The 27,013-nt window shown below is 38.0% G+C and overlaps 1 protein-coding gene across 1 annotated transcript; it reads left to right on the top strand.

The window, feature by feature from the left end:
- Positions 1-13,847: 13,847 nt before the first annotated feature.
- phox2bb (paired like homeobox 2Bb) lies at positions 13,848-16,965 on the top strand. The gene is made up of 3 exons (XM_063000166.1): positions 13,848-14,088; positions 14,723-14,910; positions 16,264-16,965. The coding sequence occupies exons 1-3, from the start codon at positions 13,848-13,850 to the stop codon at positions 16,690-16,692; spliced, it is 858 nt and encodes a 285-aa protein (XP_062856236.1). The 3' UTR covers positions 16,693-16,965.
- Positions 16,966-27,013: the final 10,048 nt, after the last annotated feature.

Below are 27,013 nucleotides of genomic sequence, written 5' to 3'. Positions count from 1 at the left end.
TATTATTATTATTATTATTATTATTATTATTATTATTATTATTACTATTGTTGTTGTTATTATTATTTTTATTTGTTTATTTGCTTATTTTTAGTTCGTTACTAAAGTTTGTGGTATTATAACGTCTATGGTCCTCCAATAAAATGTGTTCAAGTTTACTCCTATTCACATTGTGTGTATTTGAATAACTGGTGAAATACTGGGGCACTTCACTGAGGTGGTCCAAAATCCTGCTTAGAGCCCATAAAAAACTCATGCTACTCATTTCAAACTTAATTTAATGGATCCCAAAGACAAAATATTTCTAAACGTTTTCCAGGCGACCAGACTTTGGGTTCAAGCGGTCATGCAGGCTGTTTCGGTGACCCTTGATATCCGTTTTCATTCATCAGCAACATTTTGGCCATAGCGAGAAGCAAAGAGCTCCGCAAAATATGACACGAGTTGCACGTGATTTATGGTCTCTCAGAAGAATGCTGGTCTTTGTGGTCTGGTGGAGAAACTCAGTGTTCATCTCTGGTTCGGCACAGGGTGAGACGACAGTCAGTCCATGTCTGTCTATCTACTTGAGACAGAAATCAGATACGGTAAACACAATATAGAGGATAATAATTGATAAGAAAATAAAAAGTAGGATGTGAATCAGATTCATTAAGCCCTGTTCACAGCAGTTTAAAAAAAAACTAAATTAAGCCAATCAAATCAACAATTATGCAACATGAGCTGGCTGAACAGTGGGCGTGTGGTTGGAACGAGACGCTACGAAATTTCAGATAATGCCATGCTGTATTTGCGGGTGCGTAAATGCATTACAGCATGACTGGTAACACCAACCCTTGGAAAATCGCCTGTAAACGGCTCGCTATGGGCCTAATTCATAATTCTGATAGGCAACAATAAATGGCATGAGGCTTACTGTAATTGCGAGTCAACTTGAAGGCCAACAACTGCGGCGCCCCGAGTGGCCGAGGAGGATTTTTCTTTAACCCATTAAAAAGCGCTCCATCATTGTGGATGCGCAGCGGCGTCGCCTGTCGCGAAGCTGCTCATTAATCGCTTAATTCCAGTAAAACCTCCTTTTCCACACACACACACACACACACACACACACACACAATGGCTCGCTGTCTGTCCTGCTAATGCATGTGTGATTAAGCATTTAACCCCCCGAGCACATGCAGGCTGATATTGGCTAGCAGGTCCTACACAAACCCAAATGCCTTCGGGGGGCCGAAAAGACCAAACCCTATACCAGACCAGACCTGAGAGAGAGAGAGAGAGAGAGAGAGAGAGAGATGGAGCAGTGGTTAATGACAGTGACCCGAGCTTCCATTCACCAATAATAACAGCCCCGCCGGCTGATTTATGAGATAGAGCTTAATAATTGTCAATCGCTATATGCAGAGAATAATGTGCCAGTATGCACAATAAAACTTGCCCCCCCCCCCCGTTCCCATTTCTTCCTTGGGTGCAGTGTGTCCGAGGGCGTACTGTTCTCCACCAGTGTAAAATAAACACTTCGATTTGATAGGGACGTGTTAACTCAGGTATAGGCCTGAAAATACAATAAACAGTTAATAAATGCTTTAATTCTCTATTATTTTATTATATTAGGAATCATTATTAACGTTTGTTTTACATTTACATTTTTGTCATTTAGCAGGGGCTTTTATCCAAAGTGAATTACAGTACTGTGACAGTCTACAGTCTACAGTATACAGTAAGCAATTGAGAGTTAACGGCCTTGCATACTGTGTTCACTGTTGGGCCCTTGAGCAAGGCCCTTAACCCTCAATTGCTTAGATTGTATGCTGTCACAGTACTGTAAGTCGCTTTGGATAAAACCGTCTGCTAAATGCTTAAAAATGTAAAATGTAAAAATGCATACTCAAGGGCCCAACAGTGGCAATCAAGCAGTGGTGGGGCTTGAACCAGTGACCTTCTGATTACTAGTCCAGTACCTTAACCACAGGCTACAAAGGCTCTCTGTTTTTATTATTACTTTAAATGACAATTAGTTATATGGAACATAGTACAAGAAACACACGTTTTAAAACTAAATTTAATTTAATTATAAATTTAACATTTATTAAATTACTTATGTTTAAAAGGTTTTTTTTGCTTAAATTCCACAAGGTATAAAACAATATTTTCTGATATTCGCGTATTATTTCACATTCATTTTGCAAATCTCTCATTCTACCTCATTTACCTGCTCTGTTGGATTCAGATCTGGTGACTGGTGGGGCCATTTAAGTACACTAAACGTGGGTTTCCTCCGGGTGCTCCGGTTTCCTCCCACAGTCCTAAGACGTGCAGGTGAGGTGAATTGGAGATACTAAATTGCCCCAGACTGTGTTTGATATAACCTTGTAAACTGATGAATTTTGTGTAATGAGTAACTACCGTTTCCTGTCATTAATGTAACCAAAGTGTAAAACATTTACATTTTCAGCAGACGCTTTTATCCAAAGCGACTTACACAATGAGCAGAACACGATGAGCAATTGAGGGTTAAGGGCCTTGCTCAGGGACCCAACAGTGGCAACTTGGTGGTGGCGGGGCTTGAACCGGCAACCTTCTGTTTACTAGTCCAGTACCTTAACCACTGAGCTATCACTGGCCCAGTACCATGACATAGTACCAGTTTCAGACGGCTGTAAGTAGCTATTATAATATGTTAAATTCTGTCTATAGGAACCAACAGGTCACCTCAAAATACTGTTTGCAAAATCGTGTGGAATCCGACATCCAATTCAACGACATCCAATGATCTCCAGATTACACAAACCATTTTGTAGCAGAAACCAGGTCAGACTATCAACCAGTAAATGTTACTGTATTTCCTCTGCAGGGTTCATATTGTTAATCCACTAGTTGTTGCTGGGTTGCAGTAAAATTGCTTTATTATGGCGATGTGAGGGTGAAGATGTGCCTATGTGCGTGTGTGCAGCGGGATCTTGGCAGGATCTAATAAGGTTCATCGTTAAACCAGCGTTACACAGGACGAGATGAAACGATGACAGGCGGACACCGATAAGAATTTAATTCCATCTCATTTTAGACAATTTTATGAATCAGATTCTTGAACACTGGCAAGAGATTAAATGATCGCATCTTTCCGAAATCTTATTTCGTTTCGGTCGATACGGCATTTCTTCTCCCGTTAATGTCGACTTAGAGGTTGGAGTAATTTAGTAATTGATTCCGAGCACAGTCTCTCGGCAGGACCATGCAGTCGCGTTAGAGAGGGTAATATGTTTGCTAATGCCGCCCGCCTGCACAATCAGATTTTTATGCTAATGTACTTCTGTAAAGGCCAGACCTCGTGGTCACTTGGCAAGGGTTTCTGCCCACATGCTGGGGTCTCCGATGAGTTGCATCCCACAGGAAAGAGCTATGGATCTGTGGATTCAGCATCTCTAAACTGGGTTTCCTCATTGCTCATTTTAAGCAAGGTTTAAGTTTCTGGACTCGTAAATGGGTCAAAAATCAGAATCATATCATAATATTTCTTACAACATTAATTCTAGAAAGACACACGTCGCATATGCACACCTGATATATTATTGTAAAGCTATTAATTTCTAGCCCTTGTATGTTTTATTTTGTCGTTTTAAATGATGATAATAAATTGGCAAAAAGTAAATAAATATTTGTATTTTGTAGCATTTGTAACACGCTGTTTCATGCAATACCATGTGTGAGATATACTGTCTCCCTATTTTATCTGGACCCTTTAGATAGCCTAAATATTTACGGGAGTGTTTGCAAACAAACAAGCTGCTCCATAAATCCAAACAATTCAGTTATTGGTGCTCATTTCTATATGTGAAAGGTTTGCATCTGATGTTTCTTATACTCACTTGATATTATACTGTAGTATTATCATTTAAAAACAGATGAAGATTATTTTAAGCTAGAAATTCGATTCCTGGGTTCGATCCTCCAGGTTTCTGTGTGGAGTTTGCATGTTCTCCCCGTGTCTGCGTGGGTTTCCTTCTGGCGCTCCGGTTTCCTCCCACAGATGTGCAAGTGAGGTGAACTGGAAATAAAAAAAATGTCCATGACTGTGTTTAACATTAAAAACTTGTGAACTCATGAATTATGTGTAATGAGTAACTATTGTTTCTGTCATGAATGTAACCAAAGTGTAAAACATGACGTTCAAATCCTAATAAATAAATGAATGCTTTAATGTGTGTGTGTGTGTGTGTGGGGGGGGGGGGGGGGGTGTTCTTTATGATATCTCATTTCAAAATAGTTTCTAACCAACACCATGTCTAATTAAAGTCTTAAAATGTCTATAAAAATGGTACAATAAAAAAATAAGAGATAAATTTGAAGATGTATGTTAAAACTCAATGATCCTGACCATTGTTATAACGCATCTGTAATGCACCCTGATTATGATGATCATAATAATGTAGTTACTGGTTTATTCTATGTCTATGGGTCTTTTTGGTTGGGATCAGTGTCAGGATGTCATGATTCCATTGTAATTTTGCTTGTATCATGTTTCACGGCCCCAAATTAAATAAAATAATAATGGTGGAAAATAATGTGGTAAATAAAATTCGAAGACCTAAATGTGCAACGGCTGATGCTACTGTGTGTGTCAGGTTATTAATGAATAAAGGTAATTGTGTATGTTGTTATTTCTTGGCTGATGTTTTACAAAACGTGTCTTTATAGGTAATAGCAAGTAAGTTAAAAGTGTACTGTCAGGGATGCGCTGATTGATTGACAGAATTGACAAGTCTTATTGGATGATTGATTATTGAAAGGTCACTGAGGAGCAAACCTCCGCCTAAAGGACACGCTTTAGCAATCGTTCATCTCGCTGGTCTGGTTTTAATGTTTGTTCAGTTTCTGAAAGGTTCAGTCTGTTGTAAATATCATATTTGTTGTATGTTGTGTTTGTGTTGGACTCTGCATGCTATATTGTTTTAGTTTACAGTTTATTGTACACTAAAATGTAAAATTAATTGACTTGCTTCGATTGTGGACGTCAATTCCACGTTATTACGTTACATCAACACAACACAATAACTGACAAACGTAAACAAACTAAAAGGCAAAATTGTGTTAAAAGATTATAGCCTATTGGTACTGATGTCCACAGCTGACTCAAGTAAATTCAATAGAAGTAAATTCTCAATATAATTCTCTACACAGTTGTAGACAATGAGGTGAGCTGGTGGGGCTTGAAAATCACAAAAATACAGAATTCTAATAATGTTTCTAATCACTTGATATTATACTGTAGTATTATCATTTAAAAACAGATGAAGATTAAATAAGGATGTTTTAATGTGTGTTACATTACATCAACACAACACAATAATTGACAAACGTAAACAAACTAAAAGGCAAAGTGGTGTTAAAATAATACAGCCTATTGATACTGATGTCCACAGCCGAGTAAATTCAAAAATAAATAATTCTAGTAATGTTTCATATACTCACTTGATATTATACTGTAGTATTATCATTTAAAAACAGATGAAGATTAAATAAGGATGTTTTCATGTGTGTGGGGGTGTTCTTTATTATATCTTTATGCACAATTGTTACGTTACAGCAACACAACACAATAATTGACAAACGTAAACAATCTAAAAGAAAGAAGCAAAATTGTGTTAAAAGATTATAGCCTATTGGTACTGATGTCCACAGCTGACTCAAGTAAATCCAATAGAACAGTTCTCAGTATAATTATCTTCCCAGCTGTAGACAATGAGGTGAGCTGGTGGGACTTGAAAATCGCAAAAATACAGAATTCTAGTAATGTTTCTAATACTTACCTAATATTATACTGTAGTATTATCATTTAAAAACAGATAAAGATTAAATAAGGATGCTTTAATGTGTGTGGGGGAGTTCTTTATTATATCTCATTGCAAAATTCTTACGTTACATCAACACAATAATTGACAAACATAAACAAACTAAAAGAAAGAAGCAAAATTGTGTTAAAAGATTATAGTTTATTGGTACTGATGTCCACAGCTGACTCAAGTAAATTCAATAAAAGTAAATTCTCAATATAATTCTCACCCCAGTTGTAGACAATGAGGTGAGCTGGTGGGATTTAATCCTAGGCCTATTTGAAAATCGCAAAAATACAGAATTCTAGTAATGTTTCTAATAATCACTTGATATTATACTGTAGTATTATCATTTACAAACAGATGAAGATTAAATAAGGATGCTTTAAAGTCTATGGGGGTGTTCTTTATTATATCTCATTGCACAATTGTTACGTTACATCAACACAACACAATAACTGACAAACGTAAACAAACTAAAAGAAAGAAGCAAAATTGTGTTAAAAGATTATAGCCTATTGGTACTGATGTCCACAGCTTACTCAAGTAAATTCAATAGAAGTAAATTCTCAATATAGTTCTCACCCCAGTTGTAGACAATGAGGTGAGCTGGTGGGACTTAATTCAATAGGCCTTGAAAATCACAAAGATACAGAATTCTAGTAATGTTTCTAATACTCACTTGATATTATACTATAGTAATAATAATAATAATACATTTTATTTATATAGCGCTTTTCAAGATACTCAAAGACGCTTTACATAAGACAAATAATCAAAACAAATACGTACATACACCATACAAATCATAGTACAAAATCAAAATAGTACATCAACATCAAGAATAATTAAGATAAAAACAAAGAGAGCAGCATAAGACAGTTCATTAAAAATTAGCTAAATTATGAGAGAGAACAACAAATATAGAACAATTTCTTAAAATTAGACAGAAACAGGACAGATTTACATGCAATCAGGAAACTGAAAACTTTACAAGTTTTAGGATCTAGGACTTCACATTTCTGTCGTGATCTAAGTATAAAAACTATTAAAAAGAATAGCAAAAATAAAAGCATTTATTTTGTGTTGTTACAAGTTAAATGCCACTCTGAATAGATGAGTTTTGAGAAGTGACTTGAATTTGGACAGGTCAGGACAATCTCGTAGGTGATTGGGGAGAGCATTCCATAAAGATGGAGCAGCTATGGAAAAGGCCCTGTCACCCCAGGTCCGGTGCTTGGTCCTAGAGGGTATGGACAGTAGGTTAGCCTCAGAAGAGCGAAGGCTACGGGAGGGAATGTGCTGATGGAGCAGGTCGGTGAGGTAGGATGGGGCCTGATTATGGAGAGCTTTGTGAGTGAATAGAAGAATTTTGAATTGAATGCGTTGAGCAACGGGAAGCCAATGAAGTTTTTGTAGAACAGGTGTAATATGATCACGGGAGCGAGTATGAGTAAGGAGGCGAGCAGCTGAATTCTGGATATACTGAAGTTTTTTTAGGATTTTGTTAGATGTACCATAAAGGATGCTATTGCAATAATCAATTCTGGATGTAATAAAAGCATGAATCAAGGTTTCGGCGGCAGAAAAGGAGAGTGATGGACGTAGACGTGCTATGTTTTTTAGATGAAAGAAAGCAGTTTTGGTGATGTGATTTACATGGCGGTCAAAAGAGAGGTTGCCATCAAAAATTACACCAAGATTTCGGATGTTAGAAGACGGAGACAAAGTGTCATTATCAATGGTAATTTGAAAATTTTTTGTGGTTTTTGCCAGGGTTGTAGGACCTACGATGATCATATCTGATTTTTCACAGTTTAATTTGAGGAAATTAGCTTTCATCCACAATTTCATTTCAGTGATGCAATTTGTCAGAGTGGAGTGAAGTTCAGTATTAATGGATTTGGAGGAGATGTAAAGCTGAATATCATCAGCATAGCAGTGGAAATGTAAACCATGCCGACGTATGATGTCACCAAGGGGGAGCATATAAAGAATAAACAAAAGGGGACCTAACACTGAGCCTTGGGGAACGCCTTGGGACAGTGGAGCAATGGCAGAACTACAATTGTTGATATTAACAAACTGTTGTCTGTTTATGAGATATGACCTTAACCACAAAAGGGCAGTACCAGTGATGTTGACAGAGGATTCAAGGCGGGACAGAAGAATGGAGTGATTAATGGTGTCAAAAGCTGCAGTAAGATCAAGGAGGACGAGAATATTAATTTGTCCAGAGTCTGAGGAAAGAAGAAGGTCATTTGTGACTTTGAGGAGGGCTGACTCAGTGCTGTGCTGGGGGCGGAAACCAGACTGAAATGATTCAAATAGATTATTGGAATTTAGGTGATCTTTGAGCTGTGAGGCAACAACACGTTCCAGTATTTTCGACAGAAATGGAAGATTGGAAATGGGCCGAAAGTTACTCATAATGTTAGAGTCAAGTCCAGGTTTTTTAAGTATGGGAGTAACAGCAGCCAATTTGAGTGATTGAGGGACTGAGCCAGAACTAAGAGAGGAATTGATTATCTCTGTGATAAGTGATGAGATAACTGGAAAACAACCCTTAACAAGTTTTGATGGAGCAGGATCCAAAACACAAGTGGAGCTTCGCATCCCTGTTAAGATCTCAGATAGGTCCAAAAGAGACACAGGTGAGAACTGAGACAGAGGCTGGGTAATAAATTGAGATGAGATAGGCGGAGAAACAGAGATGACAGGGGAAACTGTCAGAAAATTGTGGATATTCTCAACTTTTGTTTGAAAAAATGAGAGGTAAGAGTTACACTTGTCAACTGTAAAGGAATTGGTAGTATTGTCAATTGGTTTGAGAAGTTTATTTATTGTGGAAAAGAGAGTCTTAGGATTTGTTGATCCAGCATGTATGAGTTCGGAATAGTAAGTGGATCGGGCTGCCGTAAGAGCGTCTTTGTAATGTTGAAGATAATCAGAATAAATCTGATAATGTACTGTTAGACCGGTTTTCTTATAAAGTCTTTCAAGCTGGCGTTTACGGGATTTCATTTGGTGAAGCTCAATTGTGTACCATGGTGCGGAATGACTAAATGAAACAAATTTGGTTCTCAAAGGAGCCAGCTCATCAAGACATGAGGCGAGTATGTCATTATAGTAATCGACAAGGTCAGATGAATTACTAGACAGTACAGGACAGACAGACATCTTTTTAACAAGAGAATCTGAGAAAGCAGAGGGAGAGATATATTGAAGATTCCTGAAGGATATTTTACGTTTAGCTCTAGTGATGGGCCTAGTGACCTCAATGTCCATGATGATTGTCAAATGATCAGAGACAGTAAGGTCATGGCTGGACGGCTGATGAACTAGGACACCAGTAGAGCAGACAAGGTCAAGAGTATGACCTTTTTTATGAGTTGGAAAATGTATATGTTGTGTGAAATTAAAACACTGTAACAATTCCAAAAATTCCCTGGCAAATTTACAGTTGTTGTCATCAATATGGATGTTAAAATCACCCATAAGCAGTACAGAGGATGAGAGGGCACTAAGCTGGGTTAAAAAATCTGAAAAATCAGAGAGAAAGGAAGCGTTTGGCTTTGGCGGACGATAAACTACAGCAGTGACCAGAGGAGTAGGCCCTGACAACTTGAAAGCCAGGTGTTCAAAAGAAAGAGCAGCAGGAAAAGACAAAGTGGTTATTTTAATATCATCCCTATAGACTGCAGCAACACCACCACCTCGCCCTTCCATACGAGGTTCATCAATATACGAGTATCCCATTGGCGTGGTCTGATTTAACATAAAATAATCCAAGGGTTTATGCCAAGTTTCAGTGAGACAGAAAAAGTCTAGTTCACTGTCAGATATAAATTCACTGAGTACAGTACTTTTTGTGTTGAGTGAACGAACATTAAGCAATGCCATTTTCAAGTGGTATTGTTGTGTAGTTGGCTGTGAGGAACGAGGAAGAGAACGGAGATTTGCTAAGTCCACTCCGCGTTTCCTATCCCACTCCGTGGACAGCGTTGTCATGGAGACTACACCGCTACTGGTGTGCAAGGCAGCAGCGCTCTGATGACGTGTTTGCGGAGCGACAGTGCGCACGGCTGACCAGAAGGATGGAATAGCGTTACCGTTTCGAAGATAAACAAGCTTTCTCCGGGAGCCCCTGTGAATATAACGAGGCCGGCGAAGGAGTCCAAGCTGTTTGATGACTGAAATACACGATGGAGTAGTGCAGTTGTTGAACTTCCTCAGCTGGTCAACGGAATAGTTCAACATCGTGCCGATCCCAGGAAAACTCATCCACCGTTCACCACCGGCCGCAGACGCGATGTACAGTAGAAAGAACAAAAAGTATCAAAAGCACAAATAAAAGTATCAAAAGTAACATAAAAGAAATAGATCCACAAGGTGTGTAAAAAGATGAAAACGAAAAACGATAAAAATACAATAAAATACGGTAAAATACGGTAAAATACGGTAACGGTAGCGGCAGCCAAATGCGCCAGCGTCCACCATCACCATGGCAATTATTAGTATTATCATTTACAAACAGATGAAGATTAAATAAGGATGTTTTAATGTGTGTTACGTTACATCAGCACAACACAATAATTGACAAACGTAAACAAACTAAAAGGCAAAATTGTGTTAAAATAATATAGTCTATTGGTACTGATGTCCACAGCTGAGTAAATTAAAAAATACAGAATTCTAGTAATGTTTCATATTATAATGTAGTATTATCATTTAAAAACAGATGAAGATTAAATAAGGATGTTTTCATGTGTATGGGGGAGTTCTTTAGTATATCTTATTGCACCATTGTTACGTTACATCAACACAACACAATAATTGACAAACGTAAACAAACTAAAAGGCAAAATTGGGTTACAGTAATATAGCCTATATTGGTACTGATGTCCACAGCTGAGTAAATTCAAAAACACAGAATTCTAGTAATGTTTAATTAACTACTAATGTTTATTCATCCCGTGTCCAATTATTGAAATACACACACGCCCAGTATTTATTTCCGCAGTGGCATAAAGTAGCAGAAAGTGAGACGTTGTGTTTAACCTGACACATCGGTCCCTCCCCTCCGCCTTCTTTATGTTTTTTTCCGCCCCTTTTGGCTTTCTGATGAGTTCCATCCATCCCCACACAATGGAATTTTTGTTCCTTTTTTTTTTTTTTTTTTGTGAGAGCCGCATTCCGCCAGCGCGGAGCGACCACACGGACTCTCTGCGACTCCTGACAGTAATGTCCGCCCCCCTATTGTCTACCACTCTGGCGGATGGAAATTTAAGGTGCACTTTGCTTGATTTATTTAAGTGAAGCCGCACGGACTCGTTTTATTTATGAGTCGTTAAATTACAAATGAACTTTCAAATTATACGCCGATTAGGTTACTAAATCATTATCCCTGCAATAATGCTCAGTTTTTTTGCGATTTATGGGCCACACGAATGCTGATTTAGAGCACCGCATGTCTTTGATCTGTTAAACACTTAATGTGTTGATTTACACACTGCATGGGGAGGAAAGAAAACATCCCTAAATCATCTAGTGTTCCCGTGTGCGAGCATGATAGCGGACAGGTGTCACAGTCAACAGTAAATATTCAGTGTACGACGGCTGGCATTAAATTCCAACAGATCGTGGAAGCAGTTAATAGTATAAAAGAAGATGTTGAAAATATAATAGATGGGCGTTTCAATAGCTGGTGGACTATAGAGCCCGACAAGAAAGGGCCATTTGAATAGGAGAAACGGATGGTCAAAAGCTATAATTCCATTTGCTTCGGCAAAAAAATCAGAAAAAGACTTCTCGGCCCCTTTGTGTGTTATTAGATTAATTCCTCTGGACGGCTGCTTTTCCCTGCCAGACGCGTGGAGAGAAGACGGTGAGCCAGTTGGTCTTTGGTTTCTTGGTTTCTGTAATCGAATTAAGCATTTGGTACAACTCTGAGCCACAGACTCGCGTGTAGAAAAGAAGAAAAAGACAATTTACATGTGGAATACGCCGTCGCACCAAGAAAGAATGAACTTTAATCGTCGTTTATCTTTCCTACAATAGAAGCCGAAAGCAAATAAAAGGAAAAAAAGGAGCAGTGGTGAAAAACCAGCCTTGAAAAGCTTGATGTCTTTATTTGAGTAACCCCATTGCTTTCAATAATCAACGCGCTTATTGCGCATTCTGTGCAGCGTTCTGGATGCATAACATAACGACAATTTATGTACATTTTTATGTACATTTTAACAGCACAGAAGCAAAAGTAAGGAGACATTCTGTAAGATTCGAGCTCATGTTTGAACCACCCAATAAAAATGTCGAGGCTGTGACCAGGAATTTATTTCTCTTTGAAAAAGCAACGTGGATAAGGGTTACTGATGTGTAGTTGCATTATTTATTTATTATTTATTTATTATTTGCAAATGTGTATTTTACACGTCTGAAACATTTTATGAAATACATTTGCAAAACAAGTGGCCAAAAGACTTTTCTCGTCATATAAGCATAAAATCCTGTTTTAAAAATATCTATGTTAATTATAATTATAATCATAACTAGTCACGTAAATTTTTATACACTTAAAATAAAGGCTAATTAATTTATTTTTTTATTAGTAGTATTAAATTGGTTTAATTTGATATGTCAGTATGGATGACACCCCCTTTAGCACTTGCTAAAATAATTGTAAAGCTGTGTATAGGCTACTTCAGTTGCGAATCAATAATTTTATTAGGCGAACGCAAGTAAAGCGCGCAAAAACAAGCGAGCAACTTGTTACCGTAACAAAATTAAGCATTTGGGCAATAATATGAAGATAAGAGGCTCGATGATTATTTTACGAGTTTGTTACTCTCATTACCGAAATGTTATTTGCCCTTTAACGAAAATAATAGCCTTACTGCAATAAAACCAATTAGAACATGATTCTCAAATTACTTGGCTGCGTAAAACCCACCGCACCAAGCAAGTGAAGGACACCGAGTTAGCCGAATCTGATATTAAATTGTTTTAGACGCTGGAAAAAAATGTAAGCTTATCTATTTAATAATATCTTATAATAATAATAATAATAATAATAATAATAATAATAATAATAATAATAATGTATAATTGTATAATTGTATTGTATAATTGGATGTATAATTTGCGCATTTATCCATTGCGTTTACCACAGCGTCTACTAAAATACGCATGAGATATTTATCCTGGCAACTACAGACTCTAAAAATGCACAATTTGTCCAAAAAGAATCCAGTAAAACAGCAAAGATGGAGATAAGGAGAAGCGGTAGGAGAGAGAGAAAGAGACAGGGGACACGCTATCGAAAATTCAGCTCAAGGTGTACGGTCGGTTAAAAGGCTTAAAAGCTCGGGGAAAATTGGATCAGGGAGAATCGTCACCCAACTTTCATTATTTCCAAGTGGTGTGATTGAATTAAAGGGCAAGATGGCGGTTTGAACGGAGAGGGCTGTGCACTGTGGAGGGGTGTGTATGTGGTGGTGGGGAAGGGGGGGGTGGCTGGCGCGTAATGGTGGGGTATTAAATTCTAATTAGAGATGCAGGGGATCAATGATAGGGAGGTTGGACAGCCCGATCCCCCCAGTGCCAGCCCAATAGACTGATGAGTTATTGTCATGTAAAAAAGCGCTAGCAATAAGACCCAAACGCGGTGCTATTGTCCAAGCGGAAAGAGCCAAGTTTATTATGAGGACTATATGCTCTAGAGACCTGGGGCTAGGCGGCTCCTTGGGAGGCTTTTCATAAAACAAGGCTCAGCTCCTATAAAGGAGGGCAGTTTTGGAGCAGGCGCCGAGCAGTGCACATCTACCACCGACCGCAAGATTCTCCTTCAAACTAGTCATAAAAACATCAAGCTCCCCAGCACCGCTTGTGTTTTTGGTTGTTTTTTGTTCCATGCACTCCTCGCCATCGAACTGACGTGTGTGTGTGTGTGCATATACCATTTTTTTTACTTTCTTTTTGGAACTGCAGCTTTCCTTCTACACAGAGCCTTTTCCAATGTATAAAATGGAGTATTCATACCTCAATTCCTCTGCCTACGAGTCCTGTATGGCCGGGATGGACACATCGAGCCTGGCGTCAGCCTACGCGGACTTCAGCTCGTGCAGTCAGGCCAGTGGCTTCCAATACAACCCGATCAGGACCACTTTTGGTGCCACCTCGGGATGCCCATCTCTGACCCCGGGATCATGCAGCCTGGGCACGCTACGGGACCACCAGAGCAGTCCGTACGCCGCAGGTAAGTCTGTGTTTTAGGACTCATAACCGAGCCTGAGTGGATCCCAGCCTGGTATATAGCCCAGGACGGCTTGATTGCATTTGAAAATGGAAATGTGTTTAGTATTTACCAAACGAAATCTGCTTACACAAATGAAAGAATTTATCACGTTAGAAGCGATTGCAGGCAAGCGGTAATTCGGTTACGGGGTTACACTATCCCAGTCACACCCTAACCGCCAACGGAATTATCTTAAGCTGCCAAAATGATAGGCATAATTTATTTACTTTGCGACGAGACATAAACCTTCAAAAATAATGAAATAATCGAGGACTTAAGCTCATTATTGGAACTGGATTGAAGTTATAGCAACATTTATGACAACTTTCCAATCCTGCATCCAATAACATTCAATTAACTGCGTTTTGCAGATAACAAGATTACAACCGAGTTAGGATTTCATAAAATAAACTTTATTATCAGATCGTCCCTCTCTCAAACTTTCATGCAAGCATCTTTGATTTTTACTGAAGTTTCTTTTTTTTCCTGAAATGCACTTTTGATCTAAAACATCCAGCAAGAGTTTTGAACTATTTTGACAGGTGCATCCTATGGCGCACTGCATACTGAATGTGTACCTTTGTATTTTTGACAGTTCCCTACAAGCTCTTCACCGATCACGGAGGCTTGAACGAGAAGAGGAAGCAGAGGCGGATCCGCACCACCTTCACCAGCGCGCAACTCAAGGAGCTGGAGCGCGTTTTTGCGGAGACGCACTATCCAGACATTTACACCCGGGAGGAGCTCGCGTTAAAAATCGATCTCACCGAGGCCAGAGTACAGGTGCATACTGAACTACACCTGCCTACTACACCTAAATTACATTCTGCACAGTTTTGTACTAAATGCATCAGTACATTAAATATACTTTCATACTTATAAGGATATTTAAATAAATTGAACATTTTAATATAGATCATCTTATAGATTTATTTTATTATAATGGAGCGCATGGGTGCATGATGATGCAATGATGCTTATTAGATTAACTTAATTTTATAAACATGTGATACTTTAGCCTATGCACAATCTTAAAGCAATAGAAAACGTTTCATGTTAGTAATTTAAGCACAGAACTTTACACCTCTCTTCACATCTTCAACATATTGTAAACATTTTAAAACAAGAAGTACATATTTTACTTAGTTACAAGTTAAATTACGTTTAAACGTATATAACCAGTGGTTAGCCAAAATATGCACTGTTATGCAATGTGTCTTAATGTCCTTACAAACAAAATACAGTATATATTTAATTAACAATAGTATACCAAACCCATCCACTGTCTGTTTTTGCGCATTTATACTAATACCTTTATAGCTTTATGTGTTTACAATATACATCATTGCATCACCTGCACTCTAGTCATCTCATCTTTAGCTAATTATAAGTACACTTGTAACTACAATTTCGGTTCTGGGCATATTTATTTAGCGCTTATGTAAATAATATGATAAGACAACAGATATTTATATAGAATACATTTATCACTACTTCTAAAAATCTATCTATACAAGCAAAAACATTATATATGTAAGAAACTATAAAACATTAGCCCCTTTTTTCGTTATTTACATGAATAGCTTTTATGTTTTTAATCATTTGAATAGTGGTAACTGTGTAAATTAATATAAATATGGCCAAACTAAAGCCACATAGTAATGCAAAATTATGTATTTCTATTCAGACAAAAGCACATTGTGTTTTTATAAATAATAGTAAAAACAAAAGCTGCTTATTTTCTGGTTTTCCATGAGGAATAAATAAATAAATAAAATAATAATAATAATAATAATAATAATATAGCCAGTATGCAGGTACATATAGTGAATTAATAATGCTTGATAGGCGATAAATTTGGTATGAAATAGATCTTAAGCTTAAAGATTTCGTTTGATGTATTAGACACAGTGCAGGTGCATAAATATTTAATAATACCTTTATAGTTGTAAAGATCAAAATGTAGTTGTATGCATTATTTTATGCATAATTAAATGTAACCACTTAATTCCAAGCAAACAAAACAGTTTGAATACGTATATGTCTTTGTCACATCTATACAACACACAATTTTTGCATGTTATAAAAAATAGGTTGTGATTTGATGAGTATACTGACACGTCTGCTTTTGTACAGGTTTGGTTCCAGAACAGACGCGCAAAGTTCCGCAAGCAGGAGCGCGCAGCCGCAGCCGCAGCCGCAGCAGCCAAAAACGGCACTGGAAAGAAATCAGACGCTCGAGAGGAGGACAGCAAAGAGTCAAAAGCCACCGACCCTGACAGCACAGGAGGCCCCGGGCCCAACCCGAACCCTATATCGACCTGCGGTGGTCCGAGTCCGACTGGCGGCTTACAGGTCAGCGCGAGCGGGATCGGACCAGTCGAGCAGGTCAAGACGACGGTGGGTAGCATGGGAGGCACAGCACCCAGTCAGGGCTGGCCATCCGCCCCGGGCACCATCACTTCAATTCCGGACTCTCTGGGAGGACCGTTCGCCAGCGTGCTGTCATCTTTACAGAGACAGAACGGAGCCAAAGCCACTTTAGTAAAGACCAGCATGTTCTAAACCAAGAGGCCGAGATGTCAAAGCAGAAAGAGAAAGACTGATGATGATGATGATGAGAAAAATCAAACGGACTGATCACTGACTCTTCAATGGAGGAATGCCAAAATAATAAGGGAGACCCATTTTCTCTGCTCTCTGCTGAAAAATAATAAAATGTGGGGACCCAGCGCTGGTCTCCATCATCTGACTTCTTTCAATAGCCATTCGTTTACACAGCGAGCTGGATGATGATGATGATGATGATGATGATCTCGTTCAGACTTTACCTTAGTCCAAGCTATAATCATCATGTTCATTTTGACCTCATTTTTCTCTTCTAGTTACATAGTTGTGGTGGTCGGTATACGATTTCTGATAGATATAAATGACTGATAGACTGCAGAGTGTTTCACCACGGACTCGTCCGAACACGACTCCTGTTTGTTTACATCGACTTTTAAACCTTCATGTACCGTAAGTTATGACATGTCTGTACACACAGATTACTGCCTCTGTTATATATTTCTACATATAAAGTTACAAAAGCCTTGGAGCCAGGGGTTCTGGAAAAAAATCATCTAAATATCTATGGATCTACGGTAAATTATACATGAAATGGCACAAACGTACATATTTCACTGTTGACAGGAATACTTAAACGTTTTGTGTGTCTTTCTACGGCTGTGTTTTTTGTGGCTCAAATTGTATAGTGTTAATACGTATAATATCGTCCTAGACAAGCATAGACACCATATCGCCCCTCGTAGTTCAGTCTTTTAAATGTTTTACCAAGCTACCACTGGCAAATTCATTTCAGAGAAAAAAAGAAATGGATGCAGCACATTGTATTTATTTCTTTTCTTTTTTTTTTGCATGTTGTCTTTTCTGTTTATTTTTTTAAATAATGATTTCATCTATTTTGTGAACATAATGTAACTCGTTTTGTCCAGGATTCGAAAATTATTTATATGTAGGTAATGGATGCTTATATTTAAGAAGGAAATATTTCTACATGTGCACATAGTTTTTCAGGTGTACCATTGACATGGTTGGTAATGATAAAAACAATAATAATGATGAAAATCACACTGGTCCTGCTTCTTTTCTTTTGTTTTTAGCTTGTTGCACATCTTGCACGACTTTTTATTAACCTAGGTCCTTTTTCCTAGGTTAGAATTTCATGTTAACAATATTTAACTCATTTAACACAATTTTAGAGGTCACTTCACATGCAGGCTATCAAATATAAGCAAATCACACATTTCACTGCATCGAAGGTAATTAAGCACAGAAGCAATTGTCGGCAGTGTAACACTGAATGAATTCAGACTGAAAGGGGCTCAGTTGAATTTTAATTCGACACGTTTATTGGTTGAGTATTTAGTATACAGCCATGAGCACAAATCCATATAATGAAAGGGTTATTTTTTGTGGGCTTATGTGTGTGCATTAGTGCATTAGTGTTTACTTTTACTCTTTCGGCATTTAGCAGACGCCTTTATCCAAAACGACTTACATTACTGTTACACTATACAGTCTGAGCAATTGAGGATTAAGGGCCTTGCTCAAGGGTCCAACAGAAGCAACCTAGCAGTGGTGGGGCTTGAACCAGCAACCAGCAACCTTCTGATTACTAGTCCAGTACCTTAACCACTAGGCGACGGCTTGCTTGGATGTACTTGTTTTGTGGCCACATTTAATGGTGCCCTGTGTGCAGCATAGTGGTAGTTTTACATTATTAAATAGTTTTCAATAACTTGAATAATTCAAATATAAAAGTACGGTCACAAGACACCAAATAGAAGGAATAGAAGGAAGTTTGCTGGTTGGTTTCAGCACCTTGGAAAGCAACACAAGCTCCCAGGGATCATTGGCTCTTCATATCAGGCGAATGTCTCAAACACAAGAGACCTGTTCAGAGTTACACGTTTCTAATGTACAATAGTAATTTTTGCATAAAAAGAATTTTCTAACTAAATTCAGGTTTACCTTAATTCACTAAATCAATATTTAGGTACTGTACTTACATTTCCAAATTTTTATTTGCTTTATTTTGTGTGTATACAGTCATTTATTTTATCTTTGAATAGCACAATAGAAATACATTTAGTCAATTTTCAAGGTAATTCATTCAACCTAGATCATGCTGGTTCTAATCTACCTAAGCACAAAACTCTTACCATAAAATATAAATAAAAGGACATGAAATATTAACTATATAAATGTAAACACTATATGATTTTTAAAAAAGCTTCTCGGGTACAATAGAGTAAACAGTCTGGTTTATACTGTGAAGTAAAAGCTAGTATTCTGTATTGGTTATAGGCTGTATGCAGCGTTGCTGTAGTGGAGTATTTTCTAGGTGAAAATAGCAAAATTACAAAATATGTAATGTTATACATAGTTATTATTTTAAAATATGGACAGCCATATAATGCTATAACGTTAGCTTTTTAAAGGTTGATGATCATCACATAGTCCTCTAATTAATAGTCATAGTTAGAGATACTGGATTATTTTATTATGGACGCTAGAATGTATTTGTTCAAATATGTTCAGGGTTTTTTTTGGTCACAAAATATTCTTCTCCCAAAAGCACAAAGCGAATTTTTATCATTATTTAGCATTATTGTTTACATCAGCTGTTTCTCCTAGATATCTGTCATTTAATTGTGTTCAGTATTTAAGTATTATAATACATAAACATCAGTTGATGCTTCAAGAGCACCGGTTATGTTTGGCTGTGTCAGTGATTTACTTAGTTTAAAAAGACACAACTGTAATCATTTGCAAATGATCACAAATCTAATATAAAAAATAATCTTCTGATTATTAGCAATTGATAATGTAAACACCATCTCTGGTGAAATGTTTTGACATTTTTTTTTATTGTTTATTTAGAAAAACACAAAATTATTTTTTATTTATTTATTGTTTTGGAGTAAGCATAGCATATATTTGTCGCTACAGTTAAACAATTCTTAAAAGTAGAAATACCAGGAAAGGTTTTGATGGAAATGACATTTACGCCTATAACAGGACGATGTTTGTTTCCTTACTTTAGTACTTTAATTGTTGATCCTTTATATTTATTTATAACAAGAAAAGAAGAAACATTAATAATGGAAAATAATTCATTATATTATTACATATATATTAATAAATATAATATGATATATAATATTAATTAATATATTAAAACATGTTTGCTTTAAGGTCATTCATCAAAACGTTCTAAGTAAGTCAGATAAGATTTTTAATGCAGATTGGAGTTAGAATCTTGTAATAGATTATTGTTCAAAACATAAACTAAATATAAAAATTGGGATTTGCTTATAATTACAAAAAAAGTAACTACATTTGTGAATATGTTTACATTTACATTTTCAGCAGACGCATTTTATCCAAAGTAACTTACAGTACTGTGACATTATACAGTCTGAGCAATTGAGGGTTAAGGGCCTTGCACAAGGGTCCAACAGCAGCAACCAGGCAGTGGTGGGGCTTGAACCAGCGACCTTCTGATTACTAGTTCAGTACCTTAACTGCTAGGTTACAGCTGCCTTGACAATGTTGACATTATTATCTAAACAATGCACATGATGTTACTGAGCAGGTGTATTTATACTAAGACCTCAAGCCACTTTGCAAACTGGTGGCACCAGAACTAATTTAAAGGGATTTTAAAGCAATGCTGTACCTGTCACAACTTCAAATTATTGTATTCGTGAGCCATTTTGTAAACGATATTAATTATTTTAAATGAATTATGTTATGTGCTGATATAGTTACATGACAAAAAAACAATACCTCCAGTAAGTATCAGTTCAGGTCCAAGTTGTAATAGTGGAAGTGAATTGTAATACAATTCACATATGAGCAAAATAAATAAATAAAATCCTTATGGAACTGGGGTGCTACATAAAAAAAAAAAAACAATAACCAATAGATCTTTAAATTAGTGGTATAAAACATTACATTTGCAATCGCTATCTGTTGCATATCAAGCCTATACATTGGCGCACAATTAACTTTTCATGCATCAATCCAGAAGCATGGCAAGTCTACAGCACAAACGGGGGCACAATTTAGGAAAGAGAGGGCTAAGACTAAGACAGGTGAAGGTCAGTAATCTGCAACATGCCTTACTGTGGAAGAGGAAGCAGCACTGATAATACTAGGCCAAACGTTTTGGGAAACGCACCCCTGACACTTTAAATGATCTAATCTGGACATGTTTAAATGTTGCATAATTCTTCAGAAAGAACATCTTTCAGTTCTCCAGTTCAGTGGTATTGACGGAGATCTACTTGACAGTCTGTACACATGGCTTGAAGGTTGAATTATTTGCAAATGTGACTTATTTATTGTTTATCAATTACTCTTTAATGTTATTAGCATTAAGTATGAGGGCATATTATTTTGGAATACTGGATCATGGATAGAACAATGGTTTCACCACAAGCTGCATCTAGTCCAGTAAAATGGCTGCTTCTAGAAATCCTCACAGCACTGCCCAGACTGCAGCAGACATTTTATACTGAATTCAGTCTTTATCTTTCTTCACATGCAGTTTTAAAAACGTAATTATGAATTTCTTTTTGTCTCAGCTCTTTATAGCAAATACATGCTGCTAATTGGTTATCAACCTAAAAACTCACTTACACGTTTAAAGCTCATGTTTCTTCATCCTGTTCATCATTTGTATTGCAGGGCTTCTAATATTACAAAATCTTCAGCTACATTCATGCACATTATCCGTCTAAAACAAGAAACCATAACTTGCAACATGAGGACGTTTTCTTCATCTGCAAAAAAGGAAATGGATGTGTATCGATCAGGTTCAGCCGTGATTATGGCTCTGCTTCCTGACATTATAAAGATCATCATAGAAGATACAGGAAGAGAATCTGAGAATCTATATATGGATTCAATAAACAAACTTTAACTCTTCTTTTATTTTAAGAAGAGTTTTATTTGGAGGACTTGAATCGCAAGTGAATTCATGTAAACCTAGTAAATCCAGTGAATAAACTGCAACCATGTGCGTAAAGACGCAAATGCGCACATAGTGGAGTATTTCTATAAAATATGTAACTCTAGTGAGCATAACATTGTTCGTCTTCTAAAATTTATGTTAATTAATTTGTTAACTTATTTATTTATTTATTTATTTTGTTTTTACGTACCACTTAATCCTGATCAGGGTCTCGATTAGTCCGGTGCCACCTGAGCACAACAAGGTAGGACAAGGCCTTCCATCGTAAGTACTTATGTTTACTAACTTGCTTAAATAAGGAGAAAAGCTAGAGTAAACAATCAACCTTATATGTTTCGGGAGATGGGATAAAGCCACAATGCTTGGGAGAAAAGACACCCAAAAAGACACGTTGAGAACATGCAAAACTCAATAAACATTCCCCCCGTTGGCGAAGATCAAACTCGGGTTCTCAGAACATTTAGTTATGCGGCAACCACTCGACCAGTTTCACCACTGTGCCAGTTACCACATTTTTAAGAACAGGCTTCTAAATCAGACATATCGATGGCAACGTGACCAGTACAATTATTTTTGATTTAGTAAAGCTGAAGTGTTTTGACTCTTGTTAAGGCTGTGGTGGGTCTTGAGCCTATTCCAAAAACACTGGCATCGCCAAAGTACACGATGAATAGGGTGCTCATTTGACAGGTCATTACACTCTTAACCATGCCTAGGGGCAGCCAATACATCTACTAGCATATATTTGGGATGTGAAAGGAAACTAGAATGACTGCAAATCCAAGCAGACGAATTACTAGACATCTTACAAAGTCGGCTGTGCCAAAATTCACCTACTTTACACAAAACCTGTGTATTTTAATGAATGGTTCATTCATTTGATTTATTTATTTAATTTTGCTAACCACATAATTCTGGTCAGGGTCTGTTATAACACCACTGTCCATGAGAAAAATTCACTTGCTTAAGGTGATGTTTAGCATCGCCAGTCCAGCATGTTTTTGTGATGGAAAAGAAAACCTGGAGTACATGGAGGTCCTGGCTCCAGAAATCAGCATCTTTAAACTCGAATGAAGTTTGTTTCTGATTACTTGGATCACTTGCAGGCAGCCTCTTAGCCCCTGGTGATTTAAAGATGTGGACAATGTTACCTATAGTACAGTACAACAGCTTTATAATAAAGGCATAATAATGGTTTTGTAATTAATGGAGAACATCTGATCATAAAATGATGAGTGGGTTTTTTTTCCCAGCCTTGTTAAGAGACTGCAATGAGTACCAAGTAACTAGCCATACTTATATAAGGCAATAGTCAGAATTATTAATATGGAGGTGTAAAAAGTAATACAATATTGAACTTCCAAATGAACTTCTAGTTCTTGTTTTGGTTTGTATATATTATCACAGTTCCAGTTATTAAGGTACTTTATGTTTTTGATATTGAGATACAAATAAAAGAATAGCTGCAGAAATCATTAAAATATAAAGGCTGCAATGACATGTACTCTGTATTTGTGTAAAAATGGAGGGTGTTAAAAGACTTAAAAAGACTTGAAAATAAAGCTACAGGTAACCATTATCACCCAGTGCCAACATATCCCAAGAATTGCAGCCTATGAATCTAGACATGTCAAGGGGTAATAGACATGGCCAAGGTGAAGAAGGCTGAAACAAGGCCACCTATCAATAAGATTCACGAGTTGAAGCCTCAAGGTTGAGCCAAAAGATACCTGTGGACAGATTTCTATGGACAGATGAACTGATGATCATTTATAGACACAGGGAACCACTTTAATCAGGTACCAGCAAGGTGGAGGAAGGATACTGGTATGGGCTTCTGTAATTAAAGATACCATATAGAAGCACTTTGTAGTTCTACAATTACTGACTGTAGTCCATCTGTTTCTCTACATACTTTTTTTTTGCCGGATTTCACCCTGTTCTTCAGTGGTCAGGACCCCCACAGGACCACCACAGAGCAGGTATTATTTGGGTGGTGGATCATTCTCAGCACTGCAGTGACACTGACATGGTGGTGGTGGTGTGTTAGTGTGTGTTGAGCTGGCATGAGTAGATCAGACACAGCATTGCTGCTGGAGTTTTTAAACACCATGTCCACTCACTGTCCACTCTATTAGACACTCCTACCTAGTTGGTCAACCTTGTAAATGTAAAGTCAGAGACGATCGCTCATCTATTGCTGCTGTTAGAGTTGGTCATCTTCTAGACCTTCACCACAGGGCGCTGTTGGCTGGATGTTTTTGGTTGGTGGACTATTCTCAGTCCAGCAGTGACAGTGAGGTGTTTAAAAACTCCAGCAGCGCTGCTGTGTCTTATCCACTCATACCAGCACAGCACACACTAACACACCACCACCATGTCAGTGTCACTGCAGTGCTGAGAATGATCCACCACCTAAATAATACCTGCTCTGTGGTGGTCCTGTGGGGGTCCTGACCATTGAAGAACAGGGTGAAAGGGGGCTAACAAAGCATGTAGAGAAACAGATGGACTACAGTCAGTAATTGTAGAACTACAAAGTGCTTCTATATGGTAAGTGGAGCTGATAAAATGGACAGTGAGTGTAGAAACAAGGAGGTGGTTTTAATGTTATGGTTATATATATATATATATATAATAAGCACATAAGCAACAGAAAAGAATATTTTACACATTAAGTGCACCTCTATTGTACCCGATAAAGCAAATTTAAATAACATAGATAAATTAACGATGGTTAGTGATGATGTTATACAATAAAGATTAAAACACCACAGTAAACAGGCCTTGTAAACGGGTCTAAATAATTATAGCTGCTCCGTTATCAAATACAAGATCCAAACCTGAGTCCAGCTTCCTTTCACTAATATCTACAAAAACAAAACAACCAAGAATGCATTCTGCACAGCACACTATCACACCATCACAGGAACATGGGTGTGGTCAAATAAAGAACAGAAAACCTTGTGTAAGGATGCACCCAAGTGGTCAAAATGAGTATTACACCAGAGTGACGTGTCATTTCTTCATTGCTTAGTATTCCACTAACCTCTTAGAAGATATACTGTATGTACTTTATTTGTCATATATACATATACACGTGTACAGTACAATGAAATTCTTTCTTCGTATATCTCAGCTTGTTTGGAACCTGGGGTCAGAGCGCAGGTCAGCCATCGTACAGCGCCCCTAGAGCAGACAGGGTTAGGGCCTTGCTAAAGGACCCAACAGTAGCTGCATAGCAGAGCCTGGATTTGAACCGCCAATCTTCCGGTTGATAGCCCAAAGCTCTACCAACTAGTCTACCACTGTCCCCAACTAGGCTACCACTGTCCCACATCCTCTTCATCCTTGTCAAGGTCAAGATGGGTCCAGCGACACTCGCAAACACTGGGCATGGGATAGATACACAACCTGTACAAAGTCACAGACACGTTCATTTACTTTCACCCTGAGGCGAATTAGAGCAACTTTCGGAATTTTTTTATTCCTCTCCACTAATGCAGACCCGCGCTCTGATTTGATGAGAACAAAGCTAACCCACGCCCCCTCCGACACGTGGGCAGCAGCCGTATGCCTCTTTTCACCCACACTATCTACCCCCCCTTCACTGACTGTTTTTTTTTCATTCTGGGCAGTAAGAGCTGTAAACAGCCATGTTATCGCGAACTTTGTACAGACTTTTTCTTGCTGCAGGAATGGAAGAAGACTGACAGACTCTTTCCCAATCCCAACCAACGTCTCCACTCTTAGCTTAATCCCACATATACGGCAGGACGAGCGGCAGCGCGCGCCGACATATGGCTGCGAATCGCTGGTTGGCTGCTTGTCGTAGTTGGTTACTTTTTCCTATCCCCACATCCCTAACCCGTGGCTCGTTGTGTGACTATGTTATGTTCTTATGTTTACATGTGCTTGTGTGCTGTTAGGGGCTCTCCTACTCTCTCCCAATGTGTTATCATTTCTTGTGTAACTATGTAAATTTCCCCATTGTGGGACTAATAAAGAATTATCTTATCTTTCTAGGACAGTGCATATATGCCAATCAGCCTTGCGTATGGAGAGACACACCCTGATCCGCACTCTCTCCCCACCTCTGTGCAGGCGCTATCAATCAGCCAGCAGAGGTCGTAGTTGCACCAGTCGCAAGTCCCTATCCGGCTTAATACCCCACCCCTATATGAACAACAGTCCAGCTGGATGGCAAAGCTGAGATTCGAAACAATGTAATCATTACAATCCCAGCTCTGGTGTGCTAGTGTGTGTTTCTACTGCTGCGCCACCTGAGCGGCCCTTTCTGAATGTTTTTAAGAGGTAAAAAGAAATGAGAAGCTCAAGCCTATGCAGACACAAGAAGAACATGCACAACTCCTTACAGTAAGTGGTCCGAGGCTAGGCTCAAACCCAGGTTCCCAGGTGCAAATTATGAAAGCACCCCGGGGGCTCCAGCACATTACAGGATTGGCAAACTGACGTTTACTCACCCATCCACAACTAGGGAGGATTTTGAGCTACCAGTTTATCTACTGTTTGTAATATTGCCTGTAATACAGTATATCATGCAGTACTTGACGGTTAATATTTGGTATCATTTGAAGTTATGTGACTAAGATCTTCAAAAACCCTATTTATGTTGATTAAGCCTACCCGGCATCCTCGGTTCTGGACTGCTTTGCTTGGGGGGGCAGTAAAACATAATGGGTGGGCATGTGGCTAGTCATATTTTTAAAGCCAGAACTTTCAAAATTCAATATGAGGTAAATAAATAAACTGGTGGTGTCTGACTTGACATGGAGGAGCCCTCAGCCAAATCAGAAAACAATGCATTACAGGTTTTCCTACTATGTATGTTTATTAAATGCAAAATTCACACAAAAAACATACAGAAAGGTATCAAGTAAAGTCTGACAGATTAGCTGCTACTAACTAAAATTTTAAAGTAAGTAATATTAAGCAACAAATCACCACGTTAAGCAAACATTACCATGTGGAAGTGAGTTTATACTTGAAGAAGTGTTTAAAATTGCCCTAATATGTAATCGCCTCTTCTGTTCACCCTGACCGGACCTGTCAGCTCTACTGGGCTGCTCAAAGCAGTCTGCCTGTTTTATGTGACTCAAAGAGCCAATCAGAAATCAGGGCAGGAATGCACTCTCAACTGGGTGCTAATCACCTCAAGGCATTACACCCAGGCATACACCCACTCACAACTTAAAGCCACATTTACAATAACACATTTACAATTTTAGCCAGTCCACCTACTGGCATATTTTGGAAAGTCCCCAAAAGAAAGTCTCTTTGTACAAAATCTCTTCTGTTCGACAAAGACACCAACAAGCAGAA

Source organism: Trichomycterus rosablanca, chromosome 8, assembly GCF_030014385.1.
Source record: "Trichomycterus rosablanca isolate fTriRos1 chromosome 8, fTriRos1.hap1, whole genome shotgun sequence".
Lineage (NCBI taxonomy): Eukaryota > Metazoa > Chordata > Actinopteri > Siluriformes > Trichomycteridae > Trichomycterus > Trichomycterus rosablanca.
The sequence above is the reverse complement of the archived record's forward strand: the minus strand, read 5'-3'. Positions and strand labels throughout refer to the sequence as shown.